The sequence below is a fragment of the Gopherus evgoodei genome, chromosome 8 (assembly GCF_007399415.2).
Source record: "Gopherus evgoodei ecotype Sinaloan lineage chromosome 8, rGopEvg1_v1.p, whole genome shotgun sequence".
NCBI classification, from domain to species: Eukaryota; Metazoa; Chordata; order Testudines; family Testudinidae; genus Gopherus; species Gopherus evgoodei.
In genome coordinates this window covers 15899853-15921337 of record NC_044329.1, presented here as the reverse complement: position 1 = coordinate 15921337, position 21485 = coordinate 15899853, and the positions used below count along the sequence as shown (strand labels likewise).

General features: G+C 39.3%; 1 protein-coding gene across 1 annotated transcript in view; it reads right to left on the bottom strand.

The window, feature by feature from the left end:
• Positions 1-1826: 1826 nt before the first annotated feature.
• HSPA4 (heat shock protein family A (Hsp70) member 4) overlaps positions 1827-21485 on the bottom strand; it is a 37430-nt gene continuing 17771 nt past the window's right edge. The window contains exons 8-19 of the mRNA XM_030571925.1: positions 20633-20709; positions 20103-20254; positions 18617-18723; positions 18073-18206; positions 17303-17484; positions 12679-12768; positions 10975-11127; positions 8598-8723; positions 6089-6196; positions 4398-4517; positions 3674-3835; positions 1827-3190 (exon numbers count right to left, since the gene is read on the bottom strand). Coding sequence (XP_030427785.1) covers positions 2984-3190; positions 3674-3835; positions 4398-4517; positions 6089-6196; positions 8598-8723; positions 10975-11127; positions 12679-12768; positions 17303-17484; positions 18073-18206; positions 18617-18723; positions 20103-20254; positions 20633-20709 — 1618 coding nt within the window. The 3' untranslated portion in view covers positions 1827-2983. The remainder of the gene's footprint in view (positions 3191-3673; positions 3836-4397; positions 4518-6088; positions 6197-8597; positions 8724-10974; positions 11128-12678; positions 12769-17302; positions 17485-18072; positions 18207-18616; positions 18724-20102; positions 20255-20632; positions 20710-21485) is intronic.

The following is a 21485-nucleotide window of genomic DNA, read 5'->3' as shown; positions in this document are numbered from 1 at the left end:
GGAAATCAGAATTATCTGGAGGAGACAAGCCAACTATAGCCTGAAAAAGATTACAGAAATAGCAAAGCCTTTGCATAAGCCATGCCATGTTTGATCATGTCTTGGTTCTGATCCAATTTAGCTAGATTAGTATAGACCAGTTCTGTGCTAAAGGACTGCTCAATTTCATTGTTATAATACAGCTAAAACTTTATGACTTTACTTCTGAAGTGGTTTCTCATGTATACACAGCTTGAGTCACCTACCTCACAATTTTAGGTACAGCACAAAACTCATACTTCTTTAAAATTAGTGTTGTTTTAAAACAGCTTTGTATGTAGAGGGCTGTCAAAATATTACTCATTTCATGTAAATAAGCTCATTCTGGTCTGTTTGCAGGATCAAAGGGTGCAATAAGATTCTCAATAATGAAATTCTTAGTTGTTGGATTTCTGGCATTCAAAACATGCTCATAAAAGCTCAGCTGCATTGGTCTGGGCATTGCATTTGTACAGCTGACTCAAGAATAACCAAGGCCATATTTTATGGTCAGATACATCAAGGCACCTATTCTTCTGATGGCCAGTACTAACAATATAAAGATAGCCTGAAGTCAAACCTGAATTCATATGAGGTTGACTCCAGCACCTGGGAAGCAACATCCCATGACAGTGCCAGATAACAGCAACATGACATGCTGCTAACAACCACTTTGAAGCAAGGCACAATATGTAATATATTCCCTGATAACCAGAAACTTCTATGCTTACACTCTGTACCGTTCACTTTTTTAACATCTTAATAAAATTTTTAAATCTGAAAAATGCAAAGCAAGGATACAACAGCCTGTGATCTTGTGTCTTACAGATAACTGTGTTAGCAGTTCTTAAATTAGTCTGATCTTGCATACATATGGTCACTTAGTATTTGCTTAATCCTCATAATCAATCAATGACTCCATCCTCAAACAAGTTTTTAAAAAATGGGAATTTAAAAAAAAAATTGGTGGAACTGGAGGATGGAAGGAGGACAGATGTGTGATACTAGTTTCCAGTACCGTCACTCAAGAATGAATGGATATATTACAGGAGTGTAGTGGGAGTATTAATAGAATTAGTATTAAGAGAGCTAGCACTGAAGTGAATCAAGCTGAACTGATGTGGGCTGATACAGTTTTAAGGTTTGCTCAAAGACAGTGCATTTGGACCAGTAATTGTACTGTTTCACAAGCATTCTGAGTGTACAGCACTTTAAAAAAAAAACTGTTTCCAGTACACCTCTACCCCAATATAATGCTGTCCTCGGGAGCCAAAAAAAATCTTACGGCATTACAGGTGAAACCACGTTATATTGAACTTGCTTTGATCCGCTGGAGTGCACAGCCCCCCACCCCCGAAGCACTGCTTTACCATGTTATATCCAAATTCTTGTTATATCAGGGTAGAGGTGTACTTGAAATGGGTGTTCTAAGCCCCAAGGTAACTCTTAACAGCCACTCTACAGGAAATATTGCACACATAGTGGTATCATTTAACAGCAAGTTCAATAGTCACAACCCTTTACCATATTAAGATGTATACTATTTCTGAAGCCCCATAAAATTGATTTAAGTGAGCTATTGTAGAAGCACACAATGTTCTAACTGATTTTTTTTTTATTAAAGGAACACCATTCAATTCTTGCATTTGTCTGGAAAGAGCAAATGGAGCAGATTGTACACACTGCAACTTCTTGTTACTTCAAAAACACTGTGGCAAATAAAATTGAGGCTGCTGTCACTTATCAATTTATCCCCAAGTTGCAACTGTTGCCTTGACCATACCTGACCATTTAAAAAAGTAATCCAGTACAGTCCAGTGCATTTATTTCTTGTAATATATGTGGATGTTTCAACTTTTGATTTAAAACACATACAAATTAACATTTTCAGGTTTATATGACAATTATCAATACTAGAAGCAAAGTTATGAGTAGAGGAGCTCATGAAAAAAAGTCAAGCTTTTCTCTTGCTGGAAGATAATTAAACTTAGCATTTCAAATGCAGGTCTCATGGAAACACGTATCTCTTTCAATGGTTAGCAACTAATCAAAGTCATCCATCAGTTCAAGAAGCCAGGAGCATAAATCCTCAATCTCTCTACAAGCAGCTAATTTAACTAGGGACAAAAGTTTTGTACAATATTTAGATGGCTAGGGAGTTTACCATGAACACAGACGCTTGCATATCTAATAGCAGGTTCAGATGGTCTGAAATATAAATGTTTACAATTGCTACTCTGCATATCAGATATCTGAACTTGATTTTATACTCAGTATTAATACTCTATCCATAATGGAGCCTGGACCCCAGCTGAGGAAGAATCTTGAGCTCAGTTCTTAGGAACATAATACCACAGGTATACAGGTCACCTCACCCATGACTCCGTACCTTCCATAGCTATCAACTGCACAAGTGCAAACATGAAATTAGTGGAATTCACAGACTGGAACATGTCCGTATTGTGTCTGTTAATGAGAAATAAGAACTAGATTCAAAAGGTATTTAATTTAGCTTATGTACCTCTGTGTTCTAGAAAAGAGCTAAAAACCTCACTGCCATCTCCATGTAGTCTTTGAAATATTAATGGATGCTTACAACATAGTTGCTGAATACCACAATAGAAACTTAGTGGTAAGTTGGAAGTTTCAAGTTCTGCCATCTTACTTCTTTAAATCAAGACTCTGCATGAACATAATAAAACAGAATCAGCTGATGGCTGTTTCAGTAAATCTATTAGGAATTACTAGGGACTTCTAAATATACATTATGGCAAGAGATACAATATACTTGACTGAGCAGTAGTTAGCTACTTAGGCATTCTGACTCTCAATACAATGACCAATCCTCTCCAAACACTGCTGTGATAATGTTGTAGTATTCACTTGTTCCAATTTATATTCAGAACGTACAAAGTTGACAATTTAAAGCTTTATTGTAGTTTGCAATATAAACAAGTGCTGACATTCAGTCAATGTCCATTTCTGGGAGTTTCTTTTCTGTAGCTGTTGGAGCAGTTGTATTAGTGCCCTGTTCAGCAGGCTGGGACCCTGTGTTGACATCTCCCTGGCCTTCTACTGGTCCATTCTGTTCAGCTGGATTTTGCTCCTCTTTAGGGATTTCTGCCTTGGGTTTTGGCTTTGTGACTATAGGATTGCAGATACCTGTCAATTCCTAAAATAAGAGTTGAGAGAATTTAAGTTAGAGCACACATTAAGGCTTATACTTACAGTCATCACCTAAAGTGGCTTACGACAACACTAGCTGAGTGCTCCCAGCTGAAGGCAGAAGTGCCTCTACATAGTTTTGGGAGGCGTAGTTGAAAATAGTACTACTCTTATTTCCCACCTTACCTCCTCCTCAGAGCACTGAGGATAAAGAAGTACTGGCAACTAAAACAACAACTGCAGCAAAAAGTCCTGTGGCACCATATAGACTAACAGACGTACTGGAGCATGCGCTTTCGTGGGTGAATACCCACTTTGTCAGATGCATGATGCATACATCTGTTAGTCTATAAGGCGCCACAGGACCCTTTGCTGTTTTTACAGATCCAGACTAACACAGCTACCCCTGATACTATAACAATAAACTCATACCACTTCTGCAAAATGAAACTGGTTTCATATTTCTCTGCAAAGTCAAACAAGATCTTACTTTAGTTTTAGCCTGGATGTCCTTAGTCTTTATAACGGGGTCCAAAGTAAGACTTCTCTTGTTCTGAAGATTAAGCTTATTGTTCATCCATTCCATAGCTTCACTTACACTCTTCTCCACTTTTACCATATCTGCAGCATCTAAATGGTCATACTGTTCATCCTAAAGTATGAAAAAAATTACACTGCACATTTATACATTTGCACAGTAAGTGACACTACTATTTTAAACATCTAAACATATTTGTTTTGCTTCTCCATGAAATCTTATCCTCCAATTTCAGAATGGATTGTCAGCTGGAATTTGCCCAAAAGGAAACTTGATTTTACACTTAGCAGGGCAAACAATTTTGCTGAGCAGCCCATGCTACCAGTCTGAGTATGGTCAAATGGAAGAGAGCAGGCAGCCACAGAACTTCATAATGCTCTGTGATTTCCCCCAGTGGAGGGAACTTGTCTGGGAGAAAGCTGGTTTTACAAGCGTCACTGGCAGCCATCATTCCAATTATATGAACATACAAGAGTCTGAGTTTTATTTGTAAGAAAAAGTCAACATTAAATATTGAGAAGTTAATTCCTGCCACTGCTCCCCAAACCAAGAGACTGCATTACTTGTTGGCCATTCCCACCATATCTTATGCTGAAAAAAGGTGGAAAGAAATCCAAGATAGCTTTTCAACACTTCCTTACAATCAGCAGCAAAACATTTGAAAAACTGAAGATACCTTTGCTTTGAATGCATGAATAACTTTCATATACTGTTGTATTTGCTTCCCCAGATCCTCAAATGCTTTTGGTCTTTCCTCTGATTCTTGAAACCGTGCCTGAATAGGCTGACCCAGAGACTGAAATAAAGGACAGAACAGGTTACTGAAATTTTAAACAGCACTGTATTGGACCTACAGTGACTTTTTAATACATGGCAGAGCTTCCCAACTTTTGAAAGTTGAGTCCCCTCCTCCCATTTTAGGAAAATGAAATTAGTCTCACACCCTCCTCCAACCCTGCCATGTGTTATTGAAGGCACATCCATATTGTAGCTCAGGGGTCGGCAACCTTTCAGAAGTGGTATGCTGAGTCTTCATTTATTCACTCTTAATTTAAGGTTTCACGTTCCACTAATACATTTTAAGGTTTTTAAAAGGTCTCTTTCTAAAATTCTATAATATATAACTAAACTATTGTTGTATGTAAAGTAAATCAGGTTTTTAAAATGTTTAAGAAGCTTCTTAAATTAAAATGCAGAGCCCCCCAGACCAGTGGCCAGGACCCAGGCAGCGTGAGTGCCACTGAAAATCAGCTCGCATGTCGCCTTCGGCACATGTGCCACAGGTTCCCTACCCCTGTTGTAGTTCTTCAGAATATGATGCTTCCTCCCCTTTCTTACATGCTTTGATGGGAACTGAAAGTTAACTATTGACATTTAGATTATTATTGGCATCCTAGTTAGCACAAACTGAAGTGCAAGAGGCAATTCATGTCTCTGAACTATTGTTTCATGCTCTGTCACCTCAGGGCTTGTGTACATGAAGCAGCAATGTGTACTAAAGGGGTGTGATTTCTATAGCATACTAACATGTTGCACATTATTTGATCTGTGTAGATCCTGCCAGTGTGCACTAAAAGTTCCCTAGTTCGCTTTAATGCCCACCTCAGGGGACATGTCCCACCTTTTGTCAAATACTGGTATTGTGTGTATTTCATCACCATTGTCAAGTGAAAGTATAGGGCTCTACTTATTCACATATTAAAATATTTTATAAATCAAAACAAAAGCCACACTGGGGAAGCTTTGCCAAGACTAATTACAAGTTTATCTTATTCAAAAACATTAAAATAGTTCATTAAACCTTTTCATAATACATTACAGAATGCTTTCAAATTCACTAGTATTCCTGCTAAAGACATTACAACATCTTCCTCCCCTGCTGGCAATACAGAATATAACTAACCTTTTACTTCCAATTTACTTTAGATAAACTGTACAGGAGATTGAGCTTGACTAACATTAGGATTAAATCATATAGCAAGGTAGTTTTCTTCTGGCCTCCAAAATTAGTCTTCCATAACTTTAAAGCTCATTTGTACAAAAACATTTTCCTGTTATAGGTCACCTGTGTTACCTTTTAAGAGCAAGTAGCAATTCTCACATCTACCTTTCCTTCCTTCTCCAAAGAGATTCAGGAGAAAGATAAACACCTACACAATGCAGCACTCACATTTCCTTTCACTTTAGGCTCAATTAAAAGCTTCTCCTGCCTATGCTCTTAAATTATTTTCCTCATGTTTGCAAGCAACACCACCTCCCAACTCATTTAAATAATTTATTGTTCATCAGGGCCTGATTCATAGCTTAAGTGGAATAAATTCAATTGAGACTTGAAGATGACAACTACAGTGCTGAAGTGCCACTTACCTTGAGTTCAGTTAGTTTATCAATGTAAACTTGTTTGGGTTGGTCTTCACCATCTTCATACAGCCAATTTTCAGTGTCTTCCAGTTTCAAAGTGAAACTATTTCTATCCTGAGACCAGAAACAACCAATATGAATTGAATACTGAATTTAGAGATTATCTCCCATAAGACAAAAGTGATAAACATCTGGTGTCATCTGGATACTCTTTCCTGAAACATGACGGACATTTTGTCTGGTCTGTTAGAACTTAAATATTTTCTTTAAAGAAAGCTTGAAGTGTTGGCGTACAATAGAATTTTTTTTTTTAAACCAAGGCCTTGTCTACTCTAGAACGGGTTTGCCAGCCCAGCTATACTGGCACAAGCCTGTTTTCTGGTATAACTGCCATTTAAGCTAGAGCTTTTGTTGGTATAGAAATGCAAAAATCACACCCCTAATGTTTTACCAGCAAAAGTTTCTAGTGTACACCTAGCCTTATTGTAAGATAGATATCATAGAGTAAGGGGTGTAAATCTATGACAAGGGCTGAATTCTATTCTCATTTGTGGGCTGGAACATAAATTTAAGAATGGATACCTTCAATTGGCTGTGGTCAAAGGAGCCAACAATCCTGGAGAGCATAAAGGAATTTTGAGAAGTAGAGAGGTGATTTAACCTCTATATTTAGCACTGTTCCAACTGCTGCTGGAATATTGTTTCGCATTCTGGTGCCCACAATTCAAGAAGGACATTAATATATTGGAGGAGGTTCAGAGAAAAGCCACAAGAATTATAGAACAATAAAAAACCAAGAGAGATTCAAAGAGCTCAATCTATTCGGTTTAACAAAGAAAAGGTTAAGGGGTGACCAATAGTTAGAGCCCTTAATTTTCAGTTTTTATTTTATTTAACTTTTTCCAGGATTTGTAGGTGTTTATTACTACAACAAAAATGAAAATCATGCAAAAAAAAGTTTCTGGATAAATTTTGGGGATTATTTTGGTGGACAGAAAGATGGGGGGGGGTGAAGTATTCAGTAGATTAATGCTCTGATGAATAGAATTCAATGTGGTTTGCTGCAGAACTAAAACAAAACTCAAAACACAAAGCCACCTCTGAGTTTAACAATACATTTCTAATCCCCAAATAAAAAACTTTTCATTTGAGTAAACAAGGTACTGCTGCAGACTTAGAACTATTAGCCAATAATATTTACATTAAATAATTGGACCACACCATTTGCAACACATACTCTCAGCTTCATCCTTTTCTTGTTTTTGAACTTTTGAATACTTCCCTTGTGGTCTGAAACACATCCTGATACAGATTTTCATTTTCTTCTCCTTTTAGTGTGTCAAATCTTTAAACTGTTATCTGCTAATCGCTTGAAATGCATGAGATTTATCAGTACGTTCAGCTCTGCATGCACTTCAGAGCTTCTGTGTGCACACCTTTTTACTGTGTATATCTTCTAGACCACCAATACATAGTCTTACTTTAACAGGCAGCTTTGCACATACACACACAGACTAATGTATTATCGTAATACATCTCTCTCATGCAATGTATTGTATTTTCCTAATAAAACAAGTTTTTTATACATTTGAATGATACAAAAGTAGTAGAGTGAAACTGGAAAAATTTTTGTAAAATCTGTTTTTTTTTCAGTAAAAAAATCAATTTAAACTGAAAACAAAGGAGCTTGATTACAGTCTATAAATATCTACATGGAGAACAAATATTTAACAATGGGCTCTTCAATCTATTAGAAAAAGCTATAACATAATCCAATGGCTAGAAGTTGAAGCCAGACAAATTCAGACTGGAAATAAGGTGTACACTTTTAATGGTGAGAGTAATTAACCTTTAAAACAGTTTACGAAGGGTTTTGGTGGATTCTCCATCACTGAATTTTTTCTAAAAGATATACTTTAGGAATGATTTTGGTGAAGTTCTAAATCACCACAATTGTCCTTTCTGGCCTTGGAATCTTTGAATTCACAGAACTTGTGGGAGATTTGCACTGAGATCAGGGTTAAAAAAACCTAAAAATGAGAATATTTTATCCACCAGGTGAGGCTGACCATGACAATAAAGTACTCCCCATTCTCATTCCTTTGAGCTTTGCTTCAACTCCCTTCTCTATTTCACCTGGGAATGATCACTAATTAAAAAGTTAATATTTGCATTCAAGTGTTATCATTTGGGTTCTAGAATTAACACTTCCCTGAGATTAATGTAGGACAGAGGAGTTGACACTTGAGTTCTTATCTCAGGTAGTTTGCAAACTAAGAAAGGCATTATCAGTTTACACTTGGTCTCATGTTTGGAATGGTTATTCTCATAACCATGGAGAACTAGAAAGTTACTTTTCTTAAAAAATGAAAGCTACTTTTCTGAATGTAACATGCAGGCCACAAACACATCCAGGGTGTTTGACACACTTGGTTTAAAGACTGTTAATGAACGAGACCTGAAATTTTAGACCACAAAGAACAAAAAAGGTATTAGTCTAATTGGCAATACTTACATCTTCACTAACAAATTTCTCATATAAGCCACAGAGCTTGTCTCTCATATCATAAACATATTCCTCCACTGCATTCTTGGCATCATTCCGCTCTTTCTCCAGTTTATCCTGCATGATCATTTTACCCTGAGAAAAGAAATTAGTTCAATCTTACTCAATAATAAGAGCGCAATTAAAATTTTTATAATAGCATTAGAGACAACATACTGAGGAGCAAGTATAAGCAAATGCATGGATGCATCAGAGATGAATGAAGCCATCAGGATAGAGAATTTCAATTGAGTATTTTTGTGGGGAAATGCATTTTTAAGCTCATCTGCCCACACTACAACAGCCACTGAGAAGCAGACTGATGTCAGCCTTTAGGGTATCTGTGCCATCTAAGCTTAAATTTTAATTGATGAATGATTTTATTCTCCTGCTTGTTGGTTCCTTGAGAAGAAACTTGCTTTCCATAAGGATTGCTGTATTTTTAGTTAGAGATGCCTATGGAAAGGTAACCCAGACTTTAGGAACCAAATTCAGTTCTGAAGCTGCTAATAAGACTTCTTTGCATTACTTGGGCACTTTCATTCTGCTTTGATATCTCCAAGGGAGATTCTCCTATGGTCTGGAGAGGAAGTACTTTTTGGCGATCAGAGTGCTATCATCCTGTTCTGTTTCCTCTGCTGAGGGAAGATGAGTACCAAGTGTAAGTAGGACTTGTATCCTTAAAGGAAAAAAGGAAACGTTTCAAGTGGCTGGGACTAACCCCTCCCAGCAGACTCCAGAAATTCTCCCCCCCCGTCTCCAACTCTTTGCAAGGTCAACACTTCCTGAGCCAGTGAAAAAACTAGCACAGCAGCACGTGTGCCTGCCAATCCAGTGTCCGATGCCTTAGACGATGCCTTAGATTTCAGCAGCAAGCGAACATATTTCTTGTTGCTCATAGAACAACTCACTTCAAGCACTCAAACTATCAAGCACGATCACAGGCAAATCAGGAAGAGGATAAAGAGACAGCTACATCAGAAACATTGCCATCTGGACTTGTATTTCAATGGGATACAGTTTTACAACTTTGCTGCAACTGTGAAAGATGGAAGGTGATGGTGAACAAATTCCGTATTGGAGATCTCGCTTAAGATGACAATGACACCGACAGGCTAGGCTGTTTTATGTGTATTACAATGGAATGCAGAGGCCCCAGTCAAGATTGAGAACTCATTGTGTTGGTTGCTGTACTGACAATCCCTGGCTTAAAAAAATATGTACAGTCTCCGAGAGCTGAATAACCAATTACTTTTAACACAGAATTCAATTTAGGCAACATACTGATCCAACTCAAAACTTGGTACTCTAGTTTTCAAGTTTTAAGACTAACATAGCAAAGAATTCCAAGGCCAATACAATCTGAATTGCCCAGGCAGTTGGAGGACAAGTGCTCTAGCTGTGGCCATCTGAAGAGATACCAATGAATTAGTAGCAGACATTCAGGGAACCAGATGGATTGACTGACTGAAGCTCGTCACCTGCTCCAGAATAACCAATAAATCTATAAAGCAATCCAGTACTACTGATAAAGAACAGTCGTCAATACAAATCAGAAAAATTCAGCTGCTGTAAACAGTGTGCACAGGATTTTTTTTAATCACACTGAATTCTTTACACAGTTGTAAAGAAAAAGGAGCTACTGGTTACCTCATTCTGTGGTGTTTTTACCATTTAAGAAGGTCTCAGATGTCCTTGGAAGTCTTGTGATTTGAAGTGACCAGCCTTCATTAACTGACCTATTAACAGCTCCCCAAATGCCACACGACACAAGAATTGAGATATTAGCCTTTGATTAACTTACTTTACTGTTTCTGGTGGCAAAAAATGCACTGCAAGCTTCTCTTTTGGAGTTTGTATTATATAATTAAATTGTCCCGCTCCTGCCAACATTAAATGCCTTTTTTATACCTGTAACATCTTTCCACTGAAAACACTAACTTGCAAGACATTAGATAGGTGCTCAGAAATGAACATGATGAGTGCAGTAATAAATACCTAGATTATGGCTTCAGAAACTTAGCATCAGTTCACAAAGCACTTTTTCCAAAATGTAACCATATTCCCAATTTGCAATTGTAGAATACCCCTGTGGCAAGTTACAGCAGATGCTCATCAGGAAAAGGTGTGTGTTTTTAGCTGTCTTCAGTGCAGTTAGTTTTGCCCTTCTTGGAGAAAGTTAGCCATACTGTTTGCTTTTGCTCTTCATAACATCTCACCCTCTCCTCTGCCTTTCTCCGGTTGGAAATGAGGAGAGTCAGCACCTCGTGACCAGCCGTCTCTGTGCAGACCACGTGTGTAAGACTATAGCCTAGACAGAGGTAAAAGTACCATTCAGTTATTTTACCTCATTCTCAATGAATAAGTTGAGCATATCCTTCCCTATCTGCCACAGCAAATGATTCTCAATGGGAAGGTCCACTGTACTAGTCTTTACTTTAGCCTTCTTGGCTTGAGGAGGTTGATCCATTTTCTTGTCTTTTGATCCAGCCTGAGATGTCTGCATTAAAAAAATAATAATAATATTTAGAGCGCAATAGTCACTGAAGCAGGGGAGGGCAAACTATGGTCCAAGGGGACACATCTGGCCCTTCAGATGTTTTAATCCAGCCCTTGAGCGCCTGCCGGAGAGCAGAATCAGGAGCTTGTTCCATTCAGCACGTGCTGTGGCTCTGCACAGCTCCCAGAAGCAGTGGCACATCCCTCCTCCCCCCATCTCCTATGCGTAGGGGCATCCAGGAGGCTCTGCATGCTGCCCCAGGCGCTGCCCCCGCAGCTACTACTGACCGCCAACCATGGCCAATGGGATCTGCTGGAGCAGCGCCTGCAGACAGGGCAGCGTGCAGAGCCACGTGGCTGCGCTTCCATGTAGGAGGGACATGCCGCTACTTCCAAGAGCTGCTTGAGGTAAGCGCTGCCCAGAACCTGTACCCCTGACCCCCTCCAGCGCCCCATCCACCTCTGCCCCAACCCTGATCCCACTCTTGCCCTCCGAACCCCTTGGTCCCACTCTCCTAAACCCCAGGGCCCGCACCACCAGCTGGAGCTCCCCCCACCCCCACACCTGCACAAGCCCCTGCTCTAGCCTGGAGCCCCCTCATTTCTGGTCCCACCCCAGGGCTGGCACCCAACCCCCAATTTCGTGAGTATTCATGGCCTCCTTATAATTTCCATACCCACGTGGCCCTCAGGCCAAAAAGTTTGCCCACCTCCGCACCGAAGGGACACCTAATTCAAGTCACATTTGTCTTATTTTTTCTATTACTATGTTTATTAACATTTTAAGTTACTAGAGCAAGCTACCAGTCAGTGCTGCTTCATTTCTTCTGAATGGAATTCTCAGCTGCTTTGAAATTCTGTGACAAAGTCTATAAATTTTGCAGCTTTCTAGTTTGAGAGTAAGGAAATTCTGGAACAGCTTCACTTATATTAAAAATGAAGACTTGTTTAAATACTGTATTGAACTGAATACAATCAATACAATAGCCGTGTACTATTTATTTTAAAATTGAATTTAGTTTTATGCTGCTCCAAATTCTGTTTTAAACATGTCACATTTCTGTATCAAAGGCAAAACTACTTGGTACAAATTGTTAGGGGAAATTTGTGGTTTTGGCAGCTGAGTAGCAGACAGTGGGAGCATTTGGTACTAGGAGTGTAGCTTGAGACTCGGCTAAGCACATTTTTGCTTAAAAGATCACCAGTCAGAGTTAACACTGACATTTTAAGTAGTCAGTTTAGTGTTTGGTGTGAACAATCCTTTCAGATGAATGTGGCAGTTAACACATCCCAGAGACACTGTTTCAAGTTCTGCAGTCTCAGGGAGACAGCACTGCATCAATTTATGCTCTGTTCATATTTTTAAGGCACTAGTCGCAGCCAGGAGAACTAGAAATACTTTTAAGTGAAAGCTTAGTTTCCAGAACCTAGTTCTGTGGCAAGGGGTGGAGAATGGGTTCTGATTATACATTACAGAGCAAACATTCCAGAAGGCAAAATGCTCTAACCAGATGAGCTAAGCAGACAATAAGACATCAAATACACTTAGTACCTCCATTTCTTCAGACTCTGCCTTACTGTCAGCTTGTGCTTGCTGCTGCTCTTCATTCTTTTGTTGCTCTTCCTGGTCTACTTGCATCTTCTGAAATTAGAAGAAAACACTTCAGTGTAGAGCTAAGTCTCCAATACTTGGTTTTATATGACCCAGTGTATAGCCAATTTAAACTTCTGGACTGGTCACTGTGATTGTAGAGTTAGTACTCTTCAGGTCCTGCAGTGAAAATCTAAATTTAATTAAAGTGAAGCTAGAAACTATGTAACAGGGTTAATTAAGCCTTTGCATCTAACCTTTATTGATGCATATTTGCCATAATGAGATTTCTAATACATATTAGCACAATTGTTTCGTACTTGTTTTTAAAAACAATGGTTACTTACCCTACAGTAACTGCAATTCTTCAAGATGTGCTGTCCACACAAATGCCACGCTCTGCACACACGCACATGAGACTGGATTATTTTCGCCAAGAGCGACCTCGAAGCCAGGTCTGCCCTGGAATCCCCCCCCAAGGGCTTACAGGGCAGGGGCCCAACTGTCTCTTAGTTCCTTCACCAATACTGACTCCTCTAGGAATAGGATTCTGTTGTGAAGGGGCAGGAGGGAAGGTTGTGGAATCTGTGATAACACATCTCTTAAGAACTACACTTACTGTAGGTAAATAACTGTTCTTTCTTCAAGCGACTGTCCACAGAGATTCAACTCTTGGTGACAACTAAGCAGTTGTCTAATTGGAGGTGGGAAACAGAAATTCTACTTAAATAATGACTACCACCAGTTTTAATAGGGCTGTGCTGCATTCAGCCAGGAACCCTCTACTAAGGAATAGCATTATAGGTGTGGCTTAGGATGCATATAGCTGCTCTATAAATTTGCTATAGGAATGCTCCTCAGCCATAGCTGCCTGAGCTCTAGTGGAATGAGCTACAATATGGCTAAGTAGATCTATCTTGGCAAACTGATATCTCCTTTTACTCAGAGACCCTCTAGGAGAACTGTTCTCAAACTGTGGGTCGGGACCCCATCTTAATGGGGTCACCAGGGCTGGCTTAGACTTGCTGGGACCTGGGACCAAAGCCCGAGGGCTTCTGCACTCAGGTTTCGGCCTCCTACCTGAGACTGAAGCCCTTTGGGCTTACCCACCACCCCGGGCCCAGGCTGGCTTAGACTTCAGTCCCCCCCTCCTGGGGTTGCATAGTAATTTTTATTGTCCAAAGGGGGTCATGGTGCAATGAAGTTTGAGAAGCCGTGAATTAGGATAACCTCTACGAGGACAGAGAATATAGCAAAAACTACAAATAGTCAGTATGTTCCTGGATGATTTTTCAGGGCTCTTAGTACATTAAGCATGTGAAGCCTACATTTTTCTGGGGGTTCAGTGAGGTTTAGGAATGAAAAACTAGAAATGGTTTATATCGAACTCTAAGACAATCTTTAGTAAAAACTAGGGTTAAGGTCTAAGAGTAATCCTGTCCTTATGAAATACTGTATATTGAGAATTCAGGTCTCCCCTTCCCTCCTAGCTTATACAATGGCTACCAAAAAGACAGCCTCCATTGAGAGGTGGTATAAGGAACAGGTTGCTAAGGGCTCAAAGAAGGCATTCATCAATTCTGCTAAAACTATATTAAAGTCCAAAGAAGGAATGATTCCCAAACTAGGGGGAAAACAAGCAGGAGGCCCTTCAGCAATCTTGCTGCTGTAGGATGGGGAAAATCCAGTGTGGCCCTGGATCAGGGGGCATTGTACAGATATTGTTGCTAAAAGGACCCTTATGGAAGGGACAGAAAATCCAGGTTGTTTGCTAGCCCTGAAACAGTCCAGTAGCACTGAGATTTGGATTTCAGCACCCCTTTCTCCCTTATTTTGAAATAGAAAATCTCTTTCATTTAGCTTTGTAAGTCAGCCTGGTTACGGATTTCTTGCTTTGGAGCACACCAGTGTGAACAGCCCTTCAGTGGATGTACCGAGGCTGTCAGGTACAGCGGTGCTAGGTTCAAGTGCAGGACCTGGCGTTGTTTTGGGAGACTCAGTCAAAGCAGTGAAGGTTTCTGAGAAGCTGCACTGAAAGATTCATCGGATCATAATACCAGAACTGCCTAACTCATTCAGGGTCTTTCAGTCCTGTGCCCTGCATCCTGGTTTCTCAAGACTCTCAGGATCATGGGGATCAGTCGAAAAGTATACATCAACCCCAATGCTCAAGGGACAAGGAAGGCATCTGTTAGGAATCCTGAGCTTGCACACCCACCGGAATAAAATATCTGACACTTGTTCCTATCTGTTCTACGTGGATTTACTTTTGGAAATCCCCATTTGCAAAAGATGCTCTATATGCCTGAGTCTTATAGATAACTCATGGTCATAGAAATGCCTACTAAGCTGGTTTGCCAAGGTGTTCTGAAGGCCAGGAAGGTGCAGAGCCACTGCTGTGACTGGGTTCAGAATACACTGATTCCACAGATGTATGGTTTCCTGACAAGAGTACGGATGATCTTGCTCCCCCTTGCCTGCTGATGTGCATTTCTGCAATTTTGTCTGTCCCCACTTGTACCATGAAAAAGTGGCAGGAATGGCTGTGAGCTCTAGGATGTTTATGTGGAGAAGAGCTTCCTGGGGGGACCAGAGGCCTTGAATCTGAAGACCATCTAAATTAGTGGATGCATCCATCAAAGCCTTGGTAGGAAAGCGTAGAGGAGGATTTTCCGTTGCATACTTGAAGAGCGTCTTTCCACGATTTAATTTGGAGAGGACGTCTGGTGGTACCACAACCCTGTTCATCTAATGTCTCTGGGTAGGATGTACTGATTTCAATCATCCTTTCATGGAGCACAGGTGAAGTCTGGCATGCTGTGTGACATAACTGCATGAGGCCTTAAAACTTTTACAGGTTTTATGCAGGGAGTGAGAACAAAAAATTTGTTGGTCCTATTAGGCTCTTGACATTTGCATCAAACCTGCTACCTAATGGAAGCCCCGGATTGTAGGGTGGGAGGAGGAAGTGGCAGAGGCTAGTCACTAAGGGAATTAGTTTCTTCCTAACCAGCTATAAGGATCTCTGTAGCTGACTAACACTGGACAGAAGAGCACCGTCTAAAAAGATGATCTCTCATGTCAGCTTCTTCCTTGAGGTCAGGAAATAAGAATCCCAAAGAGCACAGTCATCCTTGAATCTTTTAGGGAGTGGAAGGCTTCCTCTTTTCTGCCACAAGCCTGGTGTATCAGTGCCTCCAACACTGGTAGTTTGGCAGGCACCTGTTTCTTGAGTAGAAGTGACTGTGGTACCAGGTTCACCAATAAGTAACTTGACACTATATGAAGTTTCAGTGCAGAGATGGAAGGCAGTCAGCACTGAGGTGGAAAGTACTGGGGCTACTGTGAGTGACACTCAGTGCCCAGGCTTTGACCCCAAGGTACCAGGTGCTAGGGTCAGTGCCAAGGGATCAGTATCAACGGCAGTGTGGTCTGCTGATTTGGAGGGTATTACATGTGTTGCCTTGGAAGTCAGAACCACCCTATGGTACTCCCAATACATAGTTTCGCTGTCTGTCCATTTAGACTGTAAGTACCTCTAGACAAGTTCACTCACTCTTATGTACAAGTGCCAAGCACACTGCTGTATGCAGTGTTGTTGTGGCCATGTCAGTCCAAGGATATTGAGAGAAAAGGTGCATGAGGGAATACCTTTTATTGGACCAACCTCCCCTATATGCCAACCTCTTCACGGGCCACCTTGAAGAATTTCTGGGCAAATGCATCAAGAATCCGGTGATATACCTGATACATCAAGGATATTTTCATAACAGAAGTTGGCCTAACAAAAGATTACCTCACACACTTCGTCTCTAAGCACACTGTTGGCGTTTACCAAATACATGTTTTACTTTTTTGCCATTCATTCATTTTCAGTTATTCTCAGATACAAGTGTTTGAGAGACAAATGCTGCTTGAGAACCTTTAAATCAAAACAAAAAAACCTTTGGAAACAAAAAAACCTTGTAAGTTTACATTTACAAAACAAGTTTTGGTAGCTTACAGACAAATACTGTTCCTTAAACTGAAGACATTAGTTTTGTCTTTTTTGTTTGTTCACTGACTCATCTGAAATAGTATTGTTGTGCAAGGCTGGTATTCCCAAAATACAGAACTATTAAGTATGAAATAAAGCTACAGCCCTGTATTATCTTCCCTATATATTTAGCAACATTCTTAAATCTACAGCTGTGTCATCAACCCAGACCTTTAGTCATTGGCTTTCCCTGGGCAGAGACTGACAAATGTGTGATGATTTCTGTTACGTACACAAATTGGGAAAGAACTATCTACTTGTGACTTGCCTATAATTTGGCCTTAGTGTCAGGAAAAGTCAGGGCTAATGCATTACATTTGAATACTTGCATCAATCTAGATTAATTAAGCCACATTCATACACTGTGTTCAAATCCATCTGATGACTAAGCTGCAGTGTGGGTGGAAAGGTTACAATTATTACTTGATCTGGTTTAGAGGGTTAATGTGCTAGTCATGGCTTTTTTCTGAAACTGAGACCAAATTATGAGCAATCTGTTCAGTCCCAAATTCTTTCCTAGATGACCTCCATACCAATAAAATGCATTACCTCTTCCTCTTTCGCATGCTGGTCTGTTTCCATGGGCTCTTCATTCTCATCAGATTTGTGAACCTCTACTAAAGATGCACTGGAAACACTGAAAATACCATGTATGTTTACTCTGACTTTGACTTTCACCTTTGAACTCGATCCATCTATTTGTGGCGTGACCTTTTGAACCAAAAATTGAGCTAAACATTCCAGGAGAGAAAAACAGGATATATTTACTTAAGATAAATAATCAAGTGTGAATATTTAGCAGATCCTGACTATTGCTGATAATAGACTGCAATTAAATGCAGTTGTGGAAGTCATTTGTCAAAAATAACTAAACCGAATGATTTATTTTATTTTATTTGTCATAGTAACAGTACTCTGCTTTGCAGTTTGTCCCTTATTTCCTGGATATACTTAAAGTTTGGAAATGTAGCATTTGGAAAAATGGCTGTGAGTACTTTTAGGAAACCTTTAGCTTTTCCCAAATATGAAACTTTTTCCATTTGGAATATGTTTCTCCTCCACCAATTAATGTGGTTTCAGGAGTTTACGGTTTTCTTCTCCATTCACATGGATTTAAAACCCAATCTGAGTCATACTAAAAATGTATCCAAAAGATAAATGTGTTAACACATCGTCAGTACCATAAAATTGTTGAAGTGGGATAGGAAAGTCCCACCTACAAGACCAGAAAGTTAACAGCACTCCACCCCCATATCCCCAGTGTTCTTTTCTAACTATATGGAATTAGTTCTCATTTCTTCTTCCCCTTTGTTAAATACCTATAGAAGGGTCTGGGTAAGGCAACTCCTTGGGAGAAGTATAGTAGGCCTCAAGAGTGAAAGGCTCCCTTCTGAAGAATGAGAGGACCTTGGAGAATGGAGCAGCATGATTCTTGGGGAAAACTTCACAGTTACTGTGGAAGGGAAAGATGTAAGAAAGTAGGTAGCTGTTATAATATCTAGTAGGAAATATTCAGCAAGACCTAGCAGAAGCACTAAAATGCCTGACAGAGGTGGATACAGAGGTGACAATTTAAGTTTACTGGACAACATATGGCTTTACACTGACCACCATTTTACCATAGGCTCATTAGCAATGATACAAATTAAAGCATGGGTGTATTTAAAAAGCTAAAGTATTTAACTAGACAAAAGCTAAAATGATTGCTTTTTACTGTTACCACCACAAAAGCAGCAACTGAAGTTTTGCCATTTAGGCTTTAAAAACTACACAATAAGTGAGTCCATCTGGTTTAAGTTTCAGCAGCTTCTGTTTTGAGCCTTTTATAGGCATGCTAAAGTTTTAGTAGTGTTAAATTCTTACCTTAACCCTTCCTCTGCTGGTGAATTCCATCTTAAAGAAATAGAGTATGGTACCAAATCTGTGATAGAAAATTCTCTCACTTTGAAAGCCGGGGACAAAATAGCACACTGTAAGAAACAGCAGAACGGTAAGTCCAATTGTGCAGAATGAAAATATAGGTAGGCAGTAATGCCAGACCTTTAGTTTGTTTAATTACCATTACAAAAATGTTAACTCCAAGTTAAAGACATCTAAATTTTTAAAATATCTTATTTCTGTTCTGATGGAGTCATGTGCTTTTGGTATAGTTTAGTGCACAGTTATCAGACAACTTCAGGGACAGTCATGTTTGTATTCATCCTAAGTGAATCAAATTTCTCCTCCAGTTGTTCATTCAAGACCATCTGGTGGCAAGTTTTCTGGTTCTGAATATTTTAATGACTCCAATAAAATGTTTAGCGCTAACAGATGATGCAGGAGTCAAAAACTTAAACAGGGATTTGTAAGGGGCATATCACCATGGTATTCAAGTGCCATACAACAATTAAAGCAAAGGCCCTTTCTTGAGAATAGCTAGAACTAGAAACAGATGTTTTACACTATACTAATGGCTGAAAAGGCAGTTGTCAAAAATGACATGATTAGTGACCACTTGAGGTTTTTAAACTACGATTTGAGGACTTCAGTAACTCAGACATAAGTTAGGGGTTTGTTACAGGAGGGGGTGGGTGAAATTCTGTGGTCTGCGTTGTGCAGGAGGTCAGACTGGATGATCATAATAATCCCTTCTGACCTTAAAGTCTAGGAGTCTAATACATAGTATTTGCTTCTAGCTCAGGTAATACACAAGTTATTGGACCTTTAAACTTGTCACTCTAGCCATGACTTTAGCATTGCTCCAGGGTTGGCTATAGCAAGCGTCACACCAATGTAGTTTTCATTTGCAAGACTAAGTCAAGTCATGTCATCTTAATCTTTACTTGAACTATGTTTCACTTCTATAAAAATATATGCAATACAGTGAACTAAGCAACAATGCAATGTAATCTTGCTTTGCCTAATTTCATGATTACTTTTAAAGTCAACCTGTTCTCAGTGTTAGTTCTACAGAAGAATTTAGCTATCTGACAAGATACCAGTAAAAGTCTTGCAGTGGAAAAAATAATGGAATATTTTACATGTCTATATAGCATCTATTGTTTCCAGTCATAACTGGAATATATACCCAACTCTAGAGGACCATGCCAAGTTGTTGGTTGTGCTGTCTGCCCCAACCAGACATCTCTCAGTTGATCAACCAACAGTCTGTGCAGTGAGATTATCTTACCTGTCCAGTGCCCGCTTCTTAATGTTCAATCAAATCACTTCTACAACACATACGCACTTCAAAAGGTGAAATAAGTTTCACAATGCCTGTAACTTAGCAAGACATGCCCTTAAGCTTAAATGCTCATTGACTTCAACAACAAAGAATCATGAGAGTCCTAGCATACAGGCAATTGTTTACCTGCAATGCACAGCCTCGTGCAACAGCCTCATCTGCATTCAAAGTTGTACTGATTTCTTTACCGAAAAATTTACTGATCCTCTCCTTTACAGCAGGAATTCTTGTAGTACCACCAACTATTTCTACTGCATAAATATCCTCCTTCTTTAACTCTAAACAAAGTAGACACACATTAGCAACTTTATGTTACAAAAATTCCTACACTAAATTAGCAACAATTAATTCCTCTTAACAAGGAACAAGATATTGCACTTGCTACAATAAAATCTCTAGAAATTTTATTTAAAAAGTTATTCTAGCCACCATTAAAAGTTTTGAACTGTCACCAACATCAAAATTTCTTATTTTACACAGTTTTTTTTAAAGGAAATTTTTATTCAACTTGCAATTGAACTGCCACATAAAACTAAGCGTGCAAAATTTAATGTAAGATTTGACAAATGTCTAAAGAAAGCTAATACCAGAGATATATTTCTCTCCTGTACGTAAACCATTAAGCATTGTAATCAAGAGAATGCATGTACACTTACTAGCTTGTTCCAGAACACTGCGAAGAGGTGGTTCTACTCTGGCTAAGAGACCATCACACATCTCTAAAAATTTGCCCCTGTTGGAAAAAGCCATATGTCAGGTTAGACTCCCATGAACAAAAATTTAAATTGCAAAATACAACTGTATGCCGCTGAAATTGAAAGACATAATTTTAAATTTGCAAAGTGTAAATTTCCTATTTCTCCATCCAGAATCCTACAGTATTTTATAAAGTTCTGTGTTTCACTTAAGCGATTTTTTATATAAGAAAACAAAGCTGAATATTCCACAATACAAGTATGTGAGATTTACAACATCCTTACACCCATGCCAAAAAGAAAACCCATCAGAGCAAGATACTTTGGTATATAGTTTTGGAGAGAATCCCATGTACAAATGATACTTATTCTGCCATGATCCCTCCAACTCCAGCCACCTTTTATATTAGGATAGTGCCCAGAGGCTGCTAATCAGGATTGCAATCCCACTATGCTAGGTACAGTACTTCACAAATACTGTCTCTGCCCTGAAGAACTTACATTATATCAATTTTTTATAGTGATTACATGCATTAATTACAAAAATCAACAAAAAACCCTATCAAATGCTAAACTGAGGATATCCCTCTTCCCTTGCACTTAAAGGTCCCTAGATTTGGGTTCTGACAGGCCACCAAGGAGCATGAAGTCTGAAGATAAGTGCCCACTACTGCTGATAACAAGGTTCAAACATAGGTTCTACCTTAAGTGTTTACAAGCTGTTCTTAACTTCTGTTACAGAAGGTAGGGCAAGAGATGGTGAAACTTACTAACTCAATAGTAGTGACAATCTCTATGAAAGAGTGTATACTAG